The 20,205-nt window shown below is 46.7% G+C and overlaps 1 protein-coding gene across 1 annotated transcript in view; it reads left to right on the top strand.

Moving 5' to 3' along the window:
• The window catches only part of PROM2 (prominin 2), a 74,133-nt gene that overhangs the window by 25,628 nt on the left and 28,300 nt on the right, over nt 1–20,205 (top strand). Inside the window, exons 5-12 of the mRNA XM_084804182.1 lie at nt 7,347–7,410; nt 11,695–11,784; nt 13,624–13,823; nt 15,474–15,548; nt 15,632–15,695; nt 15,922–16,081; nt 16,590–16,742; nt 17,010–17,133. Coding sequence (XP_084660308.1) covers nt 7,347–7,410; nt 11,695–11,784; nt 13,624–13,823; nt 15,474–15,548; nt 15,632–15,695; nt 15,922–16,081; nt 16,590–16,742; nt 17,010–17,133 — 930 coding nt within the window. The remainder of the gene's footprint in view (nt 1–7,346; nt 7,411–11,694; nt 11,785–13,623; nt 13,824–15,473; nt 15,549–15,631; nt 15,696–15,921; nt 16,082–16,589; nt 16,743–17,009; nt 17,134–20,205) is intronic.

Raw genomic sequence — 20,205 nt, 5'->3', positions numbered from 1 at the left:
AGTTGCCCCCAGGGTAAATTAAAAGCAGCTGATTGTGCCTGGAGCTTATTACCTGGGGTAAAGTAGCCACAATAATGTAATAGTTCTTTAAAATGAAGAAAATGTAACTAGAAGGAGAAGAAGAGCCTATCCCAAATGTGTGTCAGTGGGACTAGTGTAAGGCAGAAAAGTTTAAGTAAGTTTAACTTGAAAAAGACAAATAAAGAGACAAGGCTGGTGCATGGAGCAGAAAGTTTTATATAAAAAGTTTGAAACATGATCTGCAATACAGGCAGATCAGCAAAGAAAAAGAAAGCAAAAGAAAGAGAAAAAATTTGTCTTCCCATACTAATAAATAAAAAGTGTTATCAAGCACTTTGGGAAGCGAAGTTGTTTACAGGAAGCTGTGCCTGAGAACCAAACACTTCTAGCCTATGCCGAAAATGCTTGCTAGTGTTATGGGTAACATGTATAGTATAAAAACCCATTTAGTGCAATAGCTCGTGGTTCAGAGAAGCTGTCTGATCCAAAAATTAAGTACGCCTGTGTGCTGTAAGTTACCCAATAAAGCCTCCTTGTAAGTACCCCCCCCCCGCTGGAATCCCAAAACACAAGTGGGGCTAGAGCGCCTCACCCAGTATCAAACCCTGCTGTTAGAAGCCATGAAAGCAGGTATGAAGAAGTCAGTTAATATGACCAAAGTGTCTAAAGTGCTGCAAGGTGCCACCGAGGCCCCAGAGCGTACTTGGAGCGTCTTTCAAATGCCTATCGCCAGTATACCTCCCTCAACCCAGAGGCCCAAGAAGACATGGATGAAAAAAAGAAAAGAAGAAGACCCGGCAGAGGCAGAAGATTCTTAAAAAAAGAACCAGTGTGCCCAGTGTGGACAAGATGGACATTAGTGGCATGAATGCCCAAATAAAATAAATCAAATACACAAAGGAGAAAACCAAAGGGGCCAGAATGGGCGAAGAGGGAGACAGCTTGAGAGGGGCCGTGACATTGACTGTGAGGGGCAGTGACATTGACTTCATGATTGACACTGGAGTGGCATCAAGAGCAAGCAAACGTTAGCCTTAAACAAGAAGTCCAAACACTGAGCAAAGGTCTTCAAGCCCAGCGTCGCTTTGTCTTAAAAAAATAAGCCATTCCCATCACAGAAGTTCATCCTTTCCAACCAAGAGTTAAAGTATGAGTTAAAGAGGGAAAAATAACCCTTTGACTCCCAGATGGAGAGGACTGAAAACTGTCATACTTTCCACCCCCGCAGCTATGAAAGCAGCTAGAGTTAAACCCTAGATACATTGGACACGAGTCAAGAGAGCGAGAGGGGGAGAGTAGACTGTAAACAGAAATCCTGAAAATCCTTTAAAAATCATTCTGAAAAAGCAGTAAGAAGACTCAGGCTAGACCTTACTGTGGACACACCGGGAAACTGTCCCCCTGCGTACGGTCAGACCTGCAACTGGAGAATTGAAGAAGGGGACTAGACCCTACTGCAGCTTGCCAGGTGAATAGCTGCCCAGCGTACGGTCAGATCCCAAAGAAGATCAAACATGCGTGTTGTAGTGTTAGTAGTGTTGCATTGTGTTTCCTTAATAAGGTGCAAAAAGGGGGGTCTGCCCCTAGAAAAAGAAGTTTGTCCCAGTGATTTGCTGATAATTACTGGCTTCACCTGGCTAACATCACGAGAGTAAAATATTTTTGTTTGCCAAGAGGTATACCTGCAAACAGGCTTATTAGCTCTTGCCTAATACCTGTCTGTAGACATCCTGGGAACATTCAAAAAGATACCATGTTAAGAATTTATGGTGTAAGTTTAACTTATTCCCAAAATGCTAATTGGGGCGTAGTTGCAAAGATCCTACCCCCTACAGAGTTCACTCTACGCACCCCCATCATTGCTGAAACAAATGCTACGTGTGCACGAATGCTTAATTGTCAAAAATTTTCCAGAAAATATAAAGCTATCCCTGGCCCCCTTCCACTGAAATAAAATTCAAAACATATCTTTTAATGATGCCCACATACTTTTGCCTCATGGATAGTTTTAGACATGTAATTCCCGCACTTGGTCATTCATTCCTGCCAACTTGTCTGATAACCACCCATGTTGCCTCAGCCGCCAATTGAACTGGTGCCAATTCTTCCCCTGTAGCCCGAGAAAATCCGTCAACGGCAGCCTCGAGCACTCCAACTAACTAAAAATTGTAATAGTCATGTGCAGTTATATTCTGACTCGGAAAAATTGGCCTTAGCAATGTCACTGGTTAAGGTTCCAGGTTTAGCCTTGGCTGATGGTCTGGAAATCAACCGGTTAGCTTGCAGCTTAGCCAAAAGCATAAATGCCACCTCACGAGCATTGTCATTGTTAAATAAAAAGCTGCGTGATCTAAAAGGTGCAGTTCTAGAAAACAGAGCTGGTATAGATTACCTCTTCCTTCTTCATCATTTAAGTTGTGAGACACACCAAAAGCTCTGTTGTTTTAACTTAACTGATAATGGCAATGCTGTAGATGAACAGATCAACAAGCTGCACAATATAGTAGCTAACAAAACAATAAGACAAAACAATTAGCTCAATTAGTTAACGCCTTGGCTTCCAGATCTTAGCTAGCTTAAAAGCATTGTTCATCCTAATTCTACCAGTATTGTTCATAAAAGTTCTGTTATGTCTCTGCGTTCCTTGTCTTATGCGCTGTTTAACCAATCTGTTTTATGTCTCAGCTAGTAAAACTGCTGCCCTCTATGCTCTAATAGCCCAACAAGAGGCTAAGTAATATGTATGTCACAAAAAGCTTTGTATAGTTATCAGAAATGCTATAATTGTAATGAAATTATGCATTTAAGGGGGGAATGTAGCAGCCATATCGGGGGTCAGACTAAGTAGCCTCATGCAGTCTCATGCTTCATGTTCTTGCTCAGCTCTTTCTCCCTTGAATATATTGTTGTAAGCTGACGAGACACAGGAATTCCTTATCTTGTCAAAGGTCATACAATTGTATATCTTGTTCTCTGCTGTTCTCTTCTGTTCTCTCCTTATCATGGCTACCCTATAACCCAGTTCTTGTATTATAAACAATGGTGCTAGGAGGAAAAATGTTGAGAATTGCAACCCCATGCGGGAGGGGGAGGAGGAGCCGTTTCATATGTGTCACAATGTCTATAAAACCAATGTGCTAATGTAAATCGGGGCTTCTGGCTCTTTGGAAACGATTCCAGCCTTAAGCCCGCGCGTTAAATAAAGAATCTCTTTTTCCTTCACTCCGTGGTCTCTCTGACTCTGGGTTCTGCAACACTGGGAGTTGCAGTCCAACATATCTGGAGGGCACCTTCTCCATCCTGCTGCCCTCCAAATGTTTTGGATTTCATTTCCATCAGCCCCAAGCAGCATGGGCATTGCCAACAGCCAGGAATACTGGGAGTTGTCTAGGGATGGGCGGATCACTTACCCCGTTCTGGGTGGGGGGGTCCACAGGGGGGGTGATCCATCCCTCCCCCTGGAATCCGTCCAGGTTGCTCCGCTCTGTGGTGATCCTGCGGAGCCGGCTGCCGGCTCTGCAGCACTGGCAATATGGCTGGCCGCCATTGCCGTGCCATATCGCTGTGCTAAGTCTGGATGCAAATGGTGTCCACTACGCCATTTGCGTCCTTGTTTTCACGCGATAGGCTAGGCAAATTATATTTACCTAGATATTTGCGTAGCCTGTTGTGTGAAAAAACAGGGACACAAATGGCATAGTGGACGCCATTTGCGTCCGAACTTAGCACAGCGATATGTCACGGCAATGGCGGTCAGCCGTATCGCCAGCGCTGCAGAGCCGGCAGCCGGCTCCACAGGATCACCACATACAGGAGCTGGCCTGGATGGATTTGGGAGGGGCACGGAGGTGAGTGGTCGGCCACGGACCCCAATGAGGCCGGATTCTTGGAACCCGGCCTCATTGGGATCCATGGCGGAATTCTCTGACATCCCTAGAGTTGCCGTTAAAAACATCTAGAGGGCACCAGGCTGGAGAAGGTGGCTCTACATGGCCCGGTGGATTCTTTTTTCTCTTCCATTTTTCCCTCTGTTTGATGGTGCAAAGAAAAAGCTGCCTGTCGTTGCTTATTCTGTCCTCTATCATTCTATCTCTGTTTGCACTTTTCTTGTCCTGCCTCCAACATCTTTGTTCTTACATTTATTGGAATGCTACAGCCTGCTTCAGTTTGCTTGCAGTTTAATGTTATGTCAGCATACTATATAATTTTACATATTAAAAATAATCAAAATGTACAAATACTTGAGAACATCTGCCCAAAATCTACAGGTTTAAACGCAATAATTTCTTTTTATTGTTTCTTTTATTGTTGTGTTTTCAATTTATTTCTTTTTATCTTATGCCTTAATTAAGAGCATTTCTACCCCAGGCTAAAATCCTGCAACTGTACCCGGGCTTTCTGCTTCTGTTTTAAATGCTGGATCACGACGAGCTCCCTTTACATGTGTTTCCCTCCCCGGCCTTTCCTCCCTTATCTGCATGTTGTATATGTTTCATTATACAGCCACTAGATGGTGCTGTGGACCAGTTCCTCTTATTGCGCGACTTCCTCTTTGCACAAGGAAACTAAATGCACTTTCATTAGCTCATTAGCTCTGATCTTTTATAAAATGGGATAAAGGTCATTTAGCGCAGGAGACGCCCTGGAGGTTGATGATGTCATGTTAGGGACCCGCAAACATCCATGAGTAACCGATCTCAATCGCAGGATAAAAGCTCCATATGGAGAAACCTTAAGATTTTGTTTTTAATCTGTATTTCATTGTTAGCTCCCCTGAGTGCCATTTTTGGGCAGAAAGGCAGAATATAAATCAAATAAATAAGTAAATAAATAATATCAATTAGGAGTGGGGCCTCCCTACCTCACTCATGGGCCTCTCCTGCCATTCCTCACCCCCTCCTGTGGTCGCTCCTCATGCGCTCCCACCCCTCAGTCTGCTCAGCTGAGTGGGGCAGGGGGGAGTTGCAGGGAGGGCATGTTTAAGCCTCCCCTCCCCATGATCTCCTTCTGTGCTGCTTAGCTGCTTGGTGGGAAATGGTTGAGCGGTAGGGAAAAGGGGGGTTGTGAAGTTCCATCATTCAGCTCAGCAGTGTCTCTCTGCAGCTCCCTTTCCCCCACTGCTTGGCTGTTCTCCAGCGATCAGCTGAGCAGCACTGCCAGGATGGTGAGCTTAAACTTTACCTTTCCTGCAACCTCCCCTTCCCCCACGCTGCTCTCTTGATTGCTGGAAAATAGCTAAGCAGTACAAGGAAGTAAGTGTGTGTGTGTGTGTGTGTGTGTGTGTAAGAGAGAGACAGACAGACAGACAGACAGAGGGAGGAGGCGGCGTGTATATGTGTGGAAGGCTGTGTGTGAATACTGTCTGTGTGAGTGGGAGAGAAAGAGAGAGAAAGAGAAGAAAGAGAGAAGGAGGAGTGTGTGTATGTGAATAGGGTGTGTGTGTGTGTGTACTTTTGGCTTTGGGCCCACCTGCTATCAGCTGCTAGTTTGCTCCCCCACCACTCCACCCTAAGGTAATGTGGGCCTTGCCTGGGGGCGTGGGGGATTGTTCCCTGCCCCTGATATAAATGGACACTGTATGCATAACGCATACAGTGTATGCATAACACCGTAAGCCAGCTGTATGCATAACAAATGCACCCTAAGACCACCGTAATATCTCCCCAGATATCCTTTCCGAAATCTCTCCTTCAGGAAGAGCTCAAAGATCAGGACTTAATTAGTGTCAGGGTTCTGTTTTCAGTGCTAGAACTTGACCCTGGAACAACCAAAATATGTATGGATGAAATGCTTCTGGCCATGTGCAGAGTACATCCCACCCACCACTGAGTGACTACTGAGAGTCCCCACACATCAAGGCTTAGGGGGAAGGACATCCAGGCCAGAGAGGGATATTTGAATTAAGCTGTTTCCACACGTGCTGGCTGGCACACATGGCACATTGGCACTGCTTTCAGGTGGAAGACCGAGCTGAGAGAGGCTGCTGGCTTCTAGTTCCCAAAACCCAATGCCTGATCTCATATTGCATTGTGGGAAATAGAAGATGGCGGCCCCTCAGCTCCAAGTGGAGTCTAGCAGCCAGCCACTTGGTTCCCACTCTCCCATCCACTTTTCCACCCCACATCAGCAGCAATTGTTTGCCAAGTAAGGAAGGAGAAGTGACTGGCAGCCCCCAGCAGCTGCTGGCTGCAGGTGAAGGGGATTGGGAGTGGGTGTCAGCCTCGGAGAGACCGCTTGTGGTGTGCGGGCCCTGGCAGCTTCCTGAGTACACCAGGAGCTGACACTGGGCCTGGGATCATGCTGCATGTTTCTATGCTGGAAAATAAATGAATGAATGACTGTATGTTTAAATGGGATATTCTACCCTCACAGGATAGTGAAACTGCAGTTATGGATTTGTGACCCCCACCCCAACCCGTTTCCCTTCCCAGTCAATATAGAATATGCAATTCCATATTGCAGAATTCATGGTGGGAAAAAGATGGTGTTGGGCTGGAAGGAGGTGACTTCCTTTAAGACCTGATTTACAGAGGATGTGGGCCACCTGGAAAACCCATACCAATGTAAGTTTTCCACCTATAGCAGTTCACATATGCACTGATCTGTTTGAGTGGAATGTTAGCACAGCCCAGGAGTGCAACCAACCGCCTGGGCCCCTGAACACTGCTATGCTAACACTGAATGGGTCAGCACATGTAGCAAGTGCAGTCGAACTTAGGGATGTAGTAGAATTTAGTTCCTGTTTGCGAACCATGCAAACATGTCCCTTCACAACCACGAACGTGAAAGTAAGCAGGAGTGTAATCGTTGGGACATTTTTGCAATTTCCCAAGCTTTCATTTGTGTTCAAAAGTGCACACTTGCACAAATACACTCCTGAAAATATGCATTTCCCCCCAAAAAACGTATTTAATTCTTTAGCCTATAGGGAGAAAGTGTGCATTTCGTGTGTGTACTTGGAAAAGTGTGCATTTTTCATGTTCCAAAATGTGTACTTCTCCCGTTTGAAAAAAAAAGACGCCCGTTTTTGGCAGTGAGAACAAGGTGAGGCAAGCATCGAAGTGGAAAATGGAGAACCTTGACAAGGTCAAACAATGCTCCTTATCCCACCCCTAGTTAAACTTAACTGAGTGCATGTGGAAAGTTTATCCACATAGGGTCACCATCCGGCATAAGTCATTTCTGCTTTGCAAGAAGACAAAACAAGCAGTTAATTCAAAGATGAGGTCTGATACAAACTTTTCCTACAAGGTGCCATGTTGTGGGTACATCCTTTATTTCAGTCCTCCAAAAGTGACTCTTCTCTCTCTCTTTCTCTTCAATAGGGAGTTCAGCTGTGCGTGAAACAGTTTGCAGTTCCCAAAGAGCAAATCCTCAGTGACCTGAACAGTGAGTTGCCTTCCTTGTGTCTCTACTGTTGTCTCAGGATCATTTCACACATTGCATTTTTAGGTGTACATCTCAGAATAAGTCAGGAGTGGGCAACCTTTTTGGGCCTGAGGCCGCCTGTGGTGGTGCCAGGTGGTGGGTCGGGGTTGCGTGCACACACACACGGACCTGCACGCACACATACATGGGGGGTGGGATTGCTGGGGAAGGGGGAGGCGAAAGGCTCTTTCCCCACCCCCAGCACCCCGATCAGGTTCACTGCTTCCCCTGCTGCCGTTACCAGCAGGGAAGCCCCAGTCTCGGCTGCTTCAGGCTCTCTGAGGAATGGAGACTCCGGGAGGCTAAAGCCTCTCCCAGCATCTTCAGTCGGGCTCTCTGTCTTCTCCCCAGAGCCCAGCAGAACAGCGGCCTTTTCCCTCTTTTAAGAATACATGAAAAATGTAATATGTGAATGCAACAAATTCATGTTAACAAATGTGGATCCGGGGCACTCGTCAGGAAGTCAGGACTGGTGCAGCTCTCTTGAGTGGAGGCGCAAGACTTCTATGGACTGAATGGGAAGAAAAGTCCCACCGGCACTAATAGCAGAAATAACAGCTTTGGGAGGGAGGATTTTCACCAGGGCCGCAGCAGGGGTTGGGGAAGGGTTTATTGTATGTATTGTTTTATTTATTCTCCTCAGCCAAAAGGGCTTCTCGAGTGGCTTACATGTCATCAGGAAAACAAGACCGCACAGCCTTCCAATCTAAAAAGACATGACTCATAAGGAAAAAGGAATGGCGAGGGAAGAGGAAAAGAAATGGAGCCCTTCAGCAGTGCTAGCAGAACGGCCCTGCTTCCCCCTCTCATCTCCCTCAAGAATGGGTTTAACACTGCATCCCCAAATGCCACATTCTCAGTTCTGATCAGGCCCTTAGGAACTTGCTACTTCTGGGGTGTTTTTTGTTTTTGTTTAAGCCATGTTAAATTTAGTAATGCATGTAAAAAGTGTTGCCTGGCCCTGAGCGGCAAACCCAGGTGCGCCTTCACATAACATGTGAAATGGCCCTTGACTCCTTGGGGAAGGCTAATCTGCTTCTGCTCGATAGGAAAACAGACATCTCAGGGAATTGGATTCCTCATTCTTCTTCCCATTCCATCTAAATTCAAATCTTTTCATCTGTGCCAGTATCACAGTTCCCTAGAGTAGGGGTCAGTAACTGGGGATTCCTGGGAGAAATCCACCCCCTTTAAGTACACTAGCCCCTCCTCCCCCACCCCCAACCCCAGTTGCCAGTTTGGAGGGAATGGAAGGATGTGCTGGGGGAGATGTCTGCACTGTGTTTTCGTCTGAGCAGAAGCCCACGGGGCTCAGTGCAAGGTGGCAGCAGCAAGATAGGATGGACGTTGCAGGCAGCCCCCAGGAGAGTTCCTAGCAAGCAATGTTCTCCAACAAGGTCTAAGACCAATCTGAAGCCTTTTATGCTGCAGTCCTAGGGGTTCATCACATGGAGCTTTTATCCTGTTGTTGAGCGGGCTCTGTCACAGATGTTTGCGGCTCTTTAGACGACGCTGTTACCCTCCAGGGTGTCTCCTGCCATTTCCCCCAGCCTAACCCATGTTATCTCCCCAAACGCAATAAATGTGGTATTTTTTCCAGCCCACGGAACAGGAGCGCCATGACCTCCCCGTGAAATTCTCCAATAGTAGGAGAAACGGCTTTATCATTAAGAGATCATTAAGGGGGCTCTCGCCCAGGCACTCGTTTCACTTTAGGCAGCCTCTAGAAGGGCTTCTCCACAACACCATTACTTCTGTGTCCTGACAGAGCAGGGGTAGGCAACCCATGGGTCCCCCGTGGCTCTCTGCTGCGCTTTGTGCAGCCTGCAAGCCCCAGCCACTGTTCCCCACAGCCCAGCTGATCACCCGCGCTATGGGGAAAAGACCGCCGTTCCAGGGCTGCTATTAGCAGCAATCCCAATTGGGGCTGCTAGGGGTGGGGGGAAGGGGCTTTGGCCACCTCCACCCCAAATCTGAGCATTCCCAATGCAGCCAGGATCACAGTTTCCTTCCCACTAATGGCACTGAGGAAACAGCAGTCTTGGGGGTTCATCACACGGAGCTTTTATCCTGCTGTTGAGATGGCTCTCTCTCGGAAGTTTGCGGGCTCTGTAGATGACGCCATGACCTTCCAGGGTGTCTCCCGCCATTTCCTCCAGCCTATCTCGTGTTTTCCCCAAACGCAATAAATGTGGTATTTTTTCCAGCCCATGGAACAAGAACGCCATGACCTCCCCTGAAATTCTCCAATAGCAGAAGAAACCGCTGTGTGTGCCTGCTGTGGCCATTTGTTTTCAGTTGTTGGGGGTGCGGTCAGGATGAGATCTGACAGGCACGAGGGCAAGAATCGCCTGCCAATTGCGTCTCCAGTCTCTGCATTTCTCAGCTGGAGGGAGAAGTGGGTAAAATCCCTCCCTGCAGCGAAGGGAGACATATCTGATCCCCCACCCCACCAGGCTCAAAAGCAACATCCTCTGTTGTTTCAGAACACCCTATTAAGTTCAGTGGGGCTTACTCCCAAGTAAGTGAGCCGAGGGCTGCAGAATTACACGGTGATCTTATGTCTACTCAGAAGTAAGTCCCATTGAGTTCAGTGCGGCTTACTCCCACATAAGTGTGCCAAGGGTTGCGTATTTACAGCACAATCTTACATTTTATGTCTACTCAGAAGTAAGTCAGTGGTTTCCCGGGGGCTGCAAGAAAAGAGTACAGCGGAAGTTAAGCTACGGAAACAAGAACACCCCCCTCCTTTGCACACATGCCAGGGAGGAGGAAAGCACACCTTAGTTCAAACCATGTGTCTGCTGTGTAAAGGAGCCCTTCCGAATCCTGCAAAGAAACCGACAGCAGGAAGCTCTGGCAAGGATGTGGATTTTTGAGGGGGTTTTGCTTGATGTAGAAACACCCCCAGTCATTTTTTCTAATGTATGCCTTAAAGCAGTCTTCCACAACCTGGTGCCCTGCAGATGTTTTGGACTTCAATTCCCATCAGCCCCAGGCAGCATGGCCAATGGTCAGGAATACTGGGAGTTATCATTCCAAACATCTGGAAGGCACCAGGATGGGGCAGGGTGCCTTAAAGGGACAGGCCTCTGGCCTGGAGCCTAGCACTCCTCCGTCTCTCTGAGAGCTCATGCCCGGCCCACTGCCAGCCTTGGCGCATCAGCTCCATGGGAAATGGGGCTCTTGGAGAAGTGGGTGCTGTCCCAGTGCTGGATCTAGGCTCAGGGGTCTTGGGCACAGGGGTCTCTGGCAGCTCAGGCTCAGGGCTCTCGGGTTGTCCAGTGGAACTTGGGTCGGGAGTTTCCTTTGTTGCAACCACTGGTTCTACAGTGCCACGTCCATGTCCAGGTCACTGCTGGACTCCTGGGTCACGACACTCTGTAACGAGAGGACCTACTGAAAGGTCTTGGAGAAGAAGAACCCACTGCCTTTTAAAGTGGCCCTGAAGGAAAAACTACTTGCTGACTCAGGAAAAAGGGTTACTGTTGCTCCTTGAGAATGAGGAGAACAGAAGTATCCACTGGCTATTTATATATGTTAATTTCCTCAAACGTGATGCCAACTTTGCCATGCCTACTCCTAATGCAAACAAATTAGCTTTAGGGAGTGGGACAATTTGAGAGAGAGCACTGAAGCTCTGACAGGTCCTGCTCTGCCCCCTCTGGCTTCTCAGATTTCAGCAGACAAGACAATAGGCTGCACATGGACCCATGGCCCGGCTGGAGTCCACCAGGAAAAGAGCCTTCAGTGTGGTGGCCCCCTTCCTCTGGAACGCCCTGCCTTCAGAGGTCAGGCAGGTGCCAACGTTATGTTGCTTTTGGCGCTTCCTGAAGACATTGTTATTTCGAGAGGCCTTCCTTGAGTGACCAGCTGCGGTTTATTGAATTCAGAAATTGTTTATTTTAAAATATTTTAATTGTTTTAACATGGTGTTGTATTCTTTTATCTTTGTTGTTCACCACTCTGAAATCTTTTGGTGTGGAGCGGTATATAAATATTGTAAATAAAGAAAGAAAATATTTTTCAAGCCCAGGTCTGCAGCCACGAGGGCTAGAAATATGCCTTTAAACATGTACACTGAAGTTCATGTGATGCCAAATTTTGCCAAAATCAGTCATAGGTGATCAGCACCCTTAAGGCTGTGCTTATAGCAAGAGGCTTCTTTCTAGCTAGGGTAAGAAAGGGAAATTAGCCCCAGGATCCCAAAGGGAATCTGACATCTGGTGGCTTTGTTCTTTGCAGATGTCAGCTGGAGCATCGGGAACACCATCCACTTCGTACTCAAGGAGACTGTATATTCTGCCATGGCTGCTATGAGGGGTAGAGAGCAAGGTAATTTATTTCCTGCATTTACATTTTAATTTCTTTCTCCGTAAGTCCTGGAATTACATGCAACTGCCCATGGTGACTTATCCTAAAAGTTGTACATTAAATTTACCAAGCGCTAACTTACTACGATTAATGTTTGATTAAAGTAATGCACGAACACAATCCTACAAGGCACCAGCAGTCAGACCTCTGCTTTGGATCACCTTACATTTTAGATGCACACCCCAAAATGTAATTTAAACCAGTAATAATAATTTCCTCCTGTACTTATGAGTGAGCAGCACATCTCCCTTGCTCTGTTTCATAACTAGTTCAGAGATATTCATGTCTAAGGGCTCCATTCTACCATCTTCTGATACAGGGCTGGGAAACCCCAGGCCCAGGGGCCAAATCTGGCCCTCTTGGTGACCACAGAAGGCCATGCCCCTTCCCCAGGCCCCACCCCCTTCCACTGACCATTTGGTAGGGTCCTGAGTTTTGTGCAGTTTTTCCCCCCATTCTAAAAGGTTGAAGTGCCTCTCCTAAGACTCAGTGACTGGCAGGAAGAGCTTTACGTTAACATAGGCGAATATGTTTTGTATTTTGGCCCCATCCCTTTTGCCTTTGGCCCCACCTACCAGCACGGCCCCCAAGAGCTTCTCTGGAATCGAATTCGGCCCTCGGGCTGGAAGAGATTCCTCAGAAGAGATTCTAATAGATACGTGCTTTCGTCCACTTTTTCAGTGTATTGTTTTTCTGCTGGGCAACCATCCAACACTGGCCTTCTTAGGCAGATTGCCAGTTAATGGATTGGAATGGTCCTCTGATGGGAGCTAATGGTTAGGATTTTTCTGCCTCTTGTAATATCTATTGAAAACCCATTCTGCCTTCAGATATATGCAGTGCAGTAGAGTACTTCCCTCCCAAAGTGGTTTTATATTTTCCAAATGGAAATGGGGGTGGGGGGTTGTTGTTGGTCAAGGAATAGTTGATGGTTGGCCAGCAGCATAACAACACTTTATTTATTTATGTATTTATTGCATTGCATTGCATTGCATTGCATTTCTATACTGCCCAATAGCCAAAGCTCTCTGGGCGTTTTTTGTTTTTTTTTAATGGGAAAGAGTATGTAATCAAAGCCACAATTAGGGCCTTTATTAGAACCAACCAAAAATGCACAAATTGTGAGCAAGCTTTCAAGATCCCAAGATGTCTTCATCAGAGTAGATGTTACACAAAGCAGGGTGGTGAGGGAGAAATAGAGTGTAGGAAGAGACGCAGACTTAATTGAATTAGGCTCTACTACACGCTAAGCAGGTTTCAGGTTATATCTAGCAGTGGCTGATTCCTCCTTTTTGAAAAGATGAAATCCTGGCCAGATTGTTCTCCAGCCTTAAGCAAAACACACAGGTTCCATGGAAGGCAGAAAATGAAAATAAAGAGAAATATATAACAGTCTTTATATTAGCAAAGCAGGAGAACATCAAGACTCTGGAAAATGTCATTGAGAAAACGGCAAAAAACTGACACGTTTGAATCCATGTTCCACATGCAGGACAAGGCAGATTAGAAAGGAAGGTTCCAAAGAGAAATTTGATAGAGGTGAAATTGTGAGCATTCCGACTGTACTCCATGGTTAACATCTGTTGCTTTGGGAAAGGAATCTGGGCTGCATGTAGTTGTTCCAGGGGTTACTTGCTAGCTTCCACAATCTTCACACAGTAATTACAACACCCTTACTTTGAAAACCATGGCCCTAAGGAATTCGTTCACACGGCAAGAAGCAGCTGAGGGTGAATTTGCCAGTGTGAAATTGCACGGACAGAGCAGAATACGCAAATGAATGTGGTATTTCTCTTTAAGACCTACAGAACTCACTGCACCATTTACAGACTATCAGCAAGACTGTCCAGACACTGACCCAGAACCAAGCTGAGCTGGAATCAGCCCTGAAAGACCGGAAACAGAGCATCAGTTCTCTTCTGGAGGATTCCCACTGTACCTACTGTGTTAGTGCTGTGAGCAGAGCTCAGAACTTGGACTTGGGTGCTGACTACCGGAAGGTAAGCTCATCAAGAGGCTGTCTGTCTGCTTCAGAATGTTGCTTCAGCCCAAAGCTTCCTTAGAAGGGCAGCCTGTTGTCCAGTGTATTTCTGATCAGCAAACAAAACAGGCACAGTTGTATTACTTCTATTGTTGTAGGAGTATGCAGTGTTTGAGCTACACAGAACTCATCAGACAGTGTAAAAGTCTGCATGCTTCAACAGGATTTGGGCCCATCACAGACATTCTCTGGTTTACCATTTATTTTTTCAGACGTGTCTAGACCTGAATGAGTGCCACATTTCTTTTTAGGTTTGTCCCTCACTGTCCATATCTGCTTTCTCCTTCTAAAAATGCCCTTCCTTCTCCTGTAACTGTGGTCAGGTAGAGTGGGGTGGGGGGCAACCTCTTTGGGTTGGTGGGCACATTTGGGATTTTGAAAGTTTTGTGGGTGCTCTCACAAAATGGCTGCCATGGGGTGGGACTTACTCATTCATGAAGTGCCTGCTGTGGTGGGCATGGTCAGTCACGAGACATTCATTTCCCAAAAGTCAGACTAGTAGGACTAAAAGGAAAGTCACTTGCCCAAGAACCCAAGTACAAGGCAGAGGTGGGGGCAGAGCTCCAAAACACAAAGCACTCTTTAGAACCCAAATAAAAATGGCGCTGGAGGGCAGCCCTTCACTTTGGAGCAAGCCAGCTTCCCAGTTAAAGTAATAATTTAAAAACTTTCCAACCAGGAGGGGCAGGGAGCCTGGCAGGCACCAAGGGAGGTGTCCAGAGGCACCATGTGGGAGATCCTTGGAATAGAGGGCAGTAGGAGACTTGTGTCCAGGCTAAGCACACAAGCTTTAATGAGGCACAAGCTGCCATGCCCCCACTGGACAAGTCCTCCTTGGAGGAAGCCTCAGAGCCTCCAGCAGCCTCTGGGGCTCAGGACCTGCCAGGGCGAGAAAGCCTGGAGGAGCCTGGGCCTTGGTAATGCCCACCCAGGACCTACCCCCGTAGGAAGGTTCAGTCTACGTCGCTCTCGGGGGCTTGGGGGGTCTCTCCTCTTCTGACTCTGAAGCAGACTCCCCTCTTCCTGCAGGGGTAGGTCCTGGGTGGGCATCACTGAGGGCCCAGGCCCATCCAGGCCCTCTGGTCCTAGCTGGTCCTGAGCCTTGGCAGCTGCTGGAGGCTCTGGGTCTTCCTCTGAGGAGGACTTCTTCCAGTGGGGGCATGACCCGAGCTTTCATATCCAGCATAAGTGATTACTGAAGGCAGCTTGGACAGCAGCCCCACTTCACGCCCATTTCAGCAGCAGATGGTCCTTAAATCTACTGGCCTGGATTCAAAGTTAGAGCACAACTAAGAAAAATATGGGTAGGGTGGGGGGAAGAGTTCACTTCCCCCCCCCAGTGCTGCTGACCTGATCTGAGTCAGGGGGCCCTGCACCTGCATTTAGCTTAGAAAACAACAAGAGATATCTGACCACAGAGCTCCCATCAACTTCCCTTCTTCTTGGGACCTACGTGGTTGTAACTGTCTATGCATCTCTGACCTGTCCCTGGGTACGGAGGTATCAAATATTAATTTATTGATTGTATTAATTCATTTAGATGCACACTATTTTTACTTTCATCTTCAGGTCCACGCATTAGTCTTTTATAGGTGATTTCTTTCCTTAGGTACCTTCAGTGGAAAGAGTTTTGAAAACCTTGCATGGACTCCCCAAGTCTGATTTCTCAGAAATGATTTACCGGGTAAGTAATTAAGGAATCTTAGAGGGTGAGAAGGGACATCTGGTCCAATGGTGGACTGTTAACATTGCTTTCTGCACTTCTAGGCCAATCGCAGTTTCAACTCTATCCCAGGACTAGCCGTAGTGAAGATGGCGGAGGTTGTTCGAGGTGAGTTAAACCCTTCCAGGATCATTCCTGAGCTAGAGACTCCCATTCTCATATTGTCTCAACAGGGCTTAACATGAATTAGAGCTTGGCCCCAGACATAGTTTTAATGTCAGTGTCCAGCCCAAGAACATTTGAAGAGAAATTGCAGTCACTCTTTGATTCATGTAATGTGTGCACTCACAATATTGTACCACCATTACCCTTCAGTTCAACAATTGCCTTGCAGACCTCAAAGACGAAATAGAGAAAGCTGCCCAGAAGGTCCAGTCCATTGCAGATGGCTTCCCCATCTCAGATCACACCCGTCCCATGACCGATGCTCTGGTGAAGGCAGAGAACAGCAGCCGGCCTTATTTCAAGGAGGTGAAGCATTATGAGAGATACAGGTAAAACAGAGCCCAGCAGTGAAAGAAGACAGCGTGAAAGAAGACAGCAGTGTTATAGGCAACACACACTTTAAAGCCAACAACCAACCAGCTGTTGCAATCTTTTCAACAGCCCTGGAAGATAGGTCTGATTCTTATCCCAATATACAGATAGGAGATGAGCTAAGTGAGAGAATGGCTTGGCTAACACCATCTAGTGAGTTCATGACAGGTGGGATTCATCACTGATATATAGCACAGTCCTTTAGCTAGTGTGCTAGACCAGCAGTCAACTAAAACCTCGTATTCTCTGTCTAGTGGCCAGCATTGTTCAATGTATGTAAAAGACTATAAAGTCCTTTGCATTGGGAGGCTGTGAGACAGCCCCTTGCTTACAGCCAGCCACCCAGTTTGGCATTCCTGGCTGAGCTGGACTTTGAACCCAGATCTCGGGGCAGTATGCTAGCTAGTCTCCTTGGCTACCCCAAACCCTGCTGATGTTTCCCCACCTCTCTTGTGTCTTTCTCAGGTGGATTGCAGGTGTCATCACATGTACTGTGATTCTGTTGATTGTCTTCTGCAACATCCTGGGGCTTTTCTTTGGCACTTATGGGCTGGCTGTGCGGGTCGATCCCAGTGACTATGAAAGCAGGGGAGAAGCCGGAGCCAAATTACTCATGATGTAAGACCTCCTAGGACGTGTCTGGGCCCAGTAAGATACTGGTGGAGCACGGTGGTTTCCAGTGACATCTGGGGAAGAGAGAGCAGAATTTTGTCATTTGTAAAGACATGTGGGTGCCTATGTCTAAGCAGAGATGTAAGGCTGCTCATTCCACACCCTCCTTTGTACCCATTATAGTAGAAAAGAACAACGATGGGGATTGGAACACTGGTCTGGTGAGATAGCAAGTCTTTCTCCCTAACATGCTGCTTGTTCCTCCTGTTGCAGTGGTGTTGGCTTCAGCTTCCTTTTCTCCTGGCTACTGATTCTCTTGGTCTTTGGCACTTTCGTGGTTGGAGGAAATGTCCAGACCTTGCTGTGCAAGCACTGGGCCAATCAGGAGATATACAAGGTGAGTTTGTGCAAATGGAAATCAGAAACCGTGCTCAGGAATGGCAGGCAAAAAGGTTCTGCCTGAAGAAATGATTGGGCCAAGCAGAGCTCAGTCACCCAAGTAGATGGGAGGATGTGGGAGATCTGTGATCAGGATCTCCTACTATTTTTGTTTGTTTTGTACTTCAAACGAGTTGTGTGGGAATACAGGAAGCTGGCTTACACCGAGTCAGATCATCATTATCCTGTCTAGATCACCATTGCCTATATCAGTGGTGTTGAACCTCAGGTCTGCGGGCCAAATCTGGCACTCCAGGGTTCCCCAGATGGCCACACCCCCTGCTGCAAGCCCCACCCCCTTTCCTTCGATGGCTGATTGTTTGGTGCTTTCCTGGCATTTGCACAGTTTTTCCCCTTTCTAAAAGGTTGAGTTGCCTCTCCCAAGGTTTCGTTACTGGTAGTAAGAGCTTTAAGCTAAAACATGCTGGTATTTTTAATATGTTGGCTCCACCCTGTTTTGCCTCTGGCCCTGGCCACCGGTGGAATGCAGCCCCCGAGAGCTTCTCTGCAATGGAATTCAGCCCTCTGGCTGAAAGAGGTTTGACACCTCCGGTTTACAGTGACTGGTGATGGATCTCTGCGGTTTCAGACAGGGGTGTTTCCCAGCCCTACCTGAAGATGCCATGGCTTGAATCTGGGACTCCCAGCATGCTTGAATTTGATCAGGGAAGTGTCCTTGGGGTTGGGGTGAGCAATCTCTCCATGCGCACTGCTTCCCCTATGTAAATTGCCCCTCCCCTGAAGTTGCTATTAACTCTGTGAAGGGGAAAAGACAGATATAGCTGCTGCATCTGCTTGTTTGTTTTCTCCAGTAGGGATCAATGCAGCTTTGGGGGCAGTTTAGACTGGGAAAACAGTGCACTGCCCTCCACCAACTCTGCTTTCCCAGTCAAACCTCACAGCTGCTTTTCTAAAAAAAAGGAAATGTCAGGATTTCCTGCATCTTGTCTGGTTTGGGCCTTTGCACTTTTGTGACTTGGGGGCTATTATGTTACACTTTCTGATTGTAGGAAAGATTGAGAAGGGCAGCCAACTGTCAGGTAGAGAAGAATGTCCATTATTACTAATTTTCTCACTAGGGAAGCGCTGATAAGCTTCAATTGAGCCCTGGGCTTACTAGTGTTGCAGAACCCAGAGTCAGAGAGACCACGGAGTGAAGGAAAAAGAGATTCTTTATTTAACGCGCGGGCTTAAGGCTGGAATCATTTCCAAAGAGCCAGAAGCCCCGATTTACATTAGCACATTGGTTTTATAGACATTGTGACATATATGAAACGGCTCCTCCTCTCCCTCCCGCATGGGGTTGCAATCCTCAACATTTCTTCTCTTAGCACTATTGTTTATAATACAAGAACTGGGTTATAGGGTAGCCATGATAAGGAGAGAACAGAAGAGAACAGCAGAGAACACGATATACAGCTGTATGACCTTTGACAAGATAAGGAATTCCTGTGTCTCGTCAGCTTACAACAATATATTCAAAGGAGAAAGAGCTGAGCAAGAACATGAAGCATGAGACTGCATGAGGCTACTTAGTCTGACCCCCGATATGGCTGCTACATTAGCAACACATAACAGTTTGAAAAACACTGCTCTTGCTATGTCCTTTGCTTTGCAAAGACATGAGGAAAAACATGAAAGCAGCATTCTACCGACTTCTGCAAACCTGCACCCAACTTTTCTGTATTCTCACCAATAAGTGCATAGGGACTGGAATGATTGATAAGCATTTGGGTACTGTAAAATGTTTTAAATATATTCCATTGACATTACTTAGGGCACAATCCTATCCAGATAGGCGGCTGCCTCCAAACTTGGAGGTGACCGCTTATCCAATGCAGGGCAGGAGAAGCACAGAGGGGATCGTTCCTTCCACACTCCTCCTGCCCTGCATTTTCAGCTAGACAGCCGATTGTGGCTGTCTAGCTGCAGGAGGTCAGAGCGGGGGAGGAAGCTGCTGTATGACACATTGGATGTGTTGTACAGGCATTTCTGCCCTCCCCGCCCCAGAACGCCCCCAGACACACCCCCTTTCAGCTGCTCTGCGCTCCTCTTGCAAGCGCAGAGAACAGGGCTGTTCTGTGCTGACTCCAAGGCAGTGCGGAAGGGGGAGAAGGTTGGTTCTCCGGGAACCGACCTCAGAGTGCAGGCTCTGAGGTCGGTTCCTGGAAAACCAGATATCCTATGGCCATCTAGCCGCTGTCTGGTGGCCATAGGATTGCTCCCTTAATAACTTATAGAACACTAATTAAAAAACATACTAAATGACTTGAAGCTTATATTTGGTTTTGGCTTTGGACAATCTTCCTCCTCCCTTTCTTCCAGTCAGGGCCCAAGAATCTTTGTTGGCTGAGTAAGTAGGACACTCCAGTGAGATGGATCATCCCCTTCCTACTCATTATCACAAAGCTTAATCCTTTGGAAAGTTCTCCTGCAAAAGTCTTATTGAAATGAATGTGCACTGGCATTGCTCCCTTTTATTTCAGTGGTGCTTCTGTAAGAGAACTTCCCCGTGGATTATGCCCCCGGGTTTGATCTGTCGGCCTCTCATTCTGCTTCTGTTAATTGAACCCAAAATCTGCTGTCTTGGTGCCAAACTGGACAGAACATTAAATGTGTCTTTGTATCTAACTTATAGGTTTCTTTTCTTTTAAAACAATTTAATAGCTTTATTTATAAATTACACATTATACATCTGATATTGAACAAAATATAAATTGTGTACAACCAGTAAGAAAAAAATGTAACAATATATAATGCACATACTAGAAAGTTAAATAAATCTACTTAACTATCATATACAATATTGCATTATTACAACATGGAAAAACGCTTCATCAATATCAGAATTATATCTTAATTACATAAAAGAAATGGAAGGGGACCAAACTGAAAAAACAAAATTTTCAATTTGTTTTTTGCCATCCCTCAGTCTTTCAAATTATGTTAGTTTTATCAGTTCTGCAGTTTTCCAACCTTTCTGTAAGTGAAGGGATGAAGGTTTCTTTAAAGGCAAATAGCATCAGCGGAC

Source organism: Heloderma suspectum, chromosome 6, assembly GCF_057233095.1.
Source record: "Heloderma suspectum isolate Gila_16-S chromosome 6, 16-S_ref, whole genome shotgun sequence".
Taxonomy (NCBI): Eukaryota; Metazoa; Chordata; class Lepidosauria; order Squamata; family Helodermatidae; genus Heloderma; species Heloderma suspectum.
The sequence above is the reverse complement of the archived record's forward strand: the minus strand, read 5'-3'. Positions and strand labels throughout refer to the sequence as shown.